Here is a 3,116-nt window from a genome sequence, read left to right on the forward strand (position 1 = left end):
AAATAAATAAATAAATAAATAAATAAATAAATAAATAAATAAATAAATAGATTAAATAAATAAATAAATAAGTAGATAAGATAGATAAATAAGTAGACACAATAAATAAATAAACAGAATAAATAGATAAAAAATAAAACAGATGAATAATAGTAAGTGGACAAAGGGATATAAAAAATAAAATAATGCACGAGTCGATTCAATTGGCTTTATAAACAATATACAGATTAAACAAACTGCATGCTGCTGCTGCAACAGCAGCAGCGAGACCACTAGCAGCAGCAACAGCAGCATCAGCAGCAGCACCACCACAACACAAGCAGCAACAGCAGCACCAGCAGCAGCACCACCACAAGCAGCAACAGCAGCATCAGCAGCATCAGCAGCAGCAGCAGCACGAGCAGCAGCACCAGCACCAGCAGCAGGAACATCATGTTCATGCTTCACACAGCAGTTGGGCATTAAAAGGAAGTAGTTTGTATTATTAACAAACATTTTAAAGAAAATGCAGAGGAGACGAGACAAAGAGATACAGAGCAAATATCGTATGCTAGTGTTTGTGTTGCTGTTGTTTGTAATATTGAATAATTATATTTTATTGATTTCTTTTTCTTTTTCTTCTTCTTACGTCTTTAAGTTGTAAGATAGGCACAGAAGTCTGCGCTAACCCCAACTCAAGGGTAGCAGCAGGTTGTGCTGGGTGTTGAAGGAAGCTAAGAGGTGCTGCTGGTGCATCTGCTGCTGCTGCATCTGCTGCTGCTGCTGCAGCAGCAGATGTTTGACCTAGTTTATTCCCAAGGGCCCCAAAAGGCCCTTCTCCTCTCTTCATAAAAAATGTTGTCCTAGTATTCAGAAAGGCGCTGTGGTTCTTCTCGAGTGCAGCAAAAGCTGAGTCTTCACCGTCAATCAAAGACACAGCGCGCGTCATCGGCATTGTAAACTGTAAACAAATAAATAAAATAAATAAAATAAATAAGAATATATAATAAAAATAAAAAACAAACAGACAAAAATACATACAATAATTAATTAAATGGTTAATTAAACAAGATAAACAAACAAAAAAACAAACGAACGAACGAACGAACAAACAAACAAGAGAGGCAAAGAAACACAAGTCTTCGGTTGTTTATCCTTTGCTCGACAAACACTTTCTACATTTGTTTGTTTACGAATATATGCATATATATATATATATATATTGTTCATTTGTTTGTTTCTGTGAGGATTTATACATATATATATATATATATTATATTTATCTTATATCTCTATTTGTTTATAATAATATATTCTAGTGTACGTACACTCGATTCATGCCCGCCATGCAAACAGACGCGGCAGGCCCTTCCCTCCTTCCCAAAACAATTTCTACAAAGAGGAAGTGTTGCTGCTCCTGCTGCTCGTGCTGCTGCTGCTGCTGCTCGTGATGTTGGTGGTTGTGGTACTGCTGCTGTCGCTGCTGCTGGTGCTGCTGCTGCTGGTGCTGCTGTTGCTGCTGCAGTTTGTACTGCTGCTGCTGCTGCTTCTGCTGGTGCTTCTGCTGCTGCAGTGTAAGGGCGGATGTTTTGCTGCGATGTGACTGAAGACAAAACCTTCTGGCCGATTTGAACATCTGCGTGTGCAGTGGTAGCTCTTATAACGACTGAAGGAGCAGCAGCAGAAGCAGCATCTCCTAGGGGTGCTTCCGTGCTGCTGTTGCTGCTGATGCTGTTGCTGTTGCTGCTGCCTGTCTGGACAGCACACGCCCCCAATACCCCCCACACGAGAAAGAAGAAGGAGACTTCATGCAGCCTCATGGTGCTCAGTAAGCTGCTGCTTTTAATACTGTTCGTCAGTAGAAGTTAAGAAAGAAAAAGAAAGTAAGCGAAGGCCCAATGTACAGACATCAAGACGAAAAAACACAGATCATCCGCGAAGACGCAGGTGTCTGTACACCGCGCTACACCCGCATAAACTGCATGCGACACCACCCTGGGCACCCCTGAAGCAGCAAAGCTTCTTCCTGTCGTTGTTTCTGCCTGTGTACTGCTGCTGCTGCCGCTGCTGCTGCTGCTGCTGCGGCTGCTGCTGGTGCAGCAAGTACGAGAAGGGGAGTCACCGCCGCAGAAGAATGAGTGATGGGCCTCCGCCCTCCACGCTGTTTCCTTTGGTTTTGTTAAGAAGAAGAACAAGAAGAAGCAGTAAGAAGCCTTTAAGTGAGAAAGCAGCTTCCGTGCTGAAGCTGGGGGAGGGAGAAGGGGGCTCTTATGAATGCTGCGAGCACAAAGCAGGCGATCTGTCGCAAAACTTGACGCCAAATTGACAAAATAAACATCAAATGAACAAAAAGAAACCCATAAAATGAAGAAGAAAAAGAGAAGAAGGCGCTCAGCTCCTGTGCCCGGAACAGCACGAGAGCTAGCTGCCTTCCTGTTGGTTTTCGAAAAATTGAAGAAGTATTAAAGGGTTTTCAATAACTTTGTATTAAAATACTCTTATTATTTCCCTTTAAACTAAAATAAACCAAAGAAGAGAAGACGCTTTTCACCTACTGCACGCCCTTTCCTCCGAGTGTACAGACAGCTTCCAGCAGAGCTACATGCGGCTTCTCCTGAATTCTGCAATTAGAATCCCTTTTTTTGTTTTTCTGTTGATTATATGCCTTTAAATTCAACTGTTTGTTCTAGTATCACCCATGAATAACTGCAAACTTCCCAATAAATATACTAATCTTGCCCTTTATCTACTCTTTCACCACCGCTTTGGCCGCCGGTCTGCCTGATGTATTATCATTGAACGACTTGGGAGAAAGCAAATAAGAAAAAGAAAAACTATACTTTAAAATTTACTGAATAGAAGATTATATGAATTATAAATGTAAGAAGATGTGTTTACTTTGACTCCTTCTCTCCCTATAAAACTAAGGAAAACCTTAAAATCAATATACCCCCCAGTAGCTAAAGAACTGCACACAGAAGAGCTGCGCTTCTTCACCATTACCGTCTTAAATGATTAGAAGCATTAATAATGCAGCAATAAGGAAGTAATTAATTAATCATTATAATAAAATATTTGAAGTATTAATACGCAGAAACCCAATAATTTATTATTTCGTGATACTTTTCACCTAATTA

The 3,116-nt window shown here is 40.6% G+C and overlaps 1 protein-coding gene across 1 annotated transcript in view; it reads right to left on the bottom strand.

Moving 5' to 3' along the window:
* EAH_00040690 (eukaryotic aspartyl protease, putative) overlaps positions 1–1,615 on the bottom strand; it is a gene marked incomplete at both ends in the record, with an annotated part of 5,867 nt that extends 4,252 nt beyond the window's left edge. The window contains 2 exons of the mRNA XM_013395223.1: positions 629–940; positions 1,310–1,615. Of these exons, the coding sequence (XP_013250677.1) occupies positions 629–940; positions 1,310–1,615 (618 nt within the window). The remainder of the gene's footprint in view (positions 1–628; positions 941–1,309) is intronic.
* Positions 1,616–3,116: the final 1,501 nt, after the last annotated feature.

The sequence above is a fragment of the Eimeria acervulina genome, genomic scaffold (genome assembly GCF_000499425.1).
Source record: "Eimeria acervulina Houghton genomic scaffold, Eah_scaff500, whole genome shotgun sequence".
NCBI classification, from domain to species: Eukaryota; Apicomplexa; class Conoidasida; order Eucoccidiorida; family Eimeriidae; genus Eimeria; species Eimeria acervulina.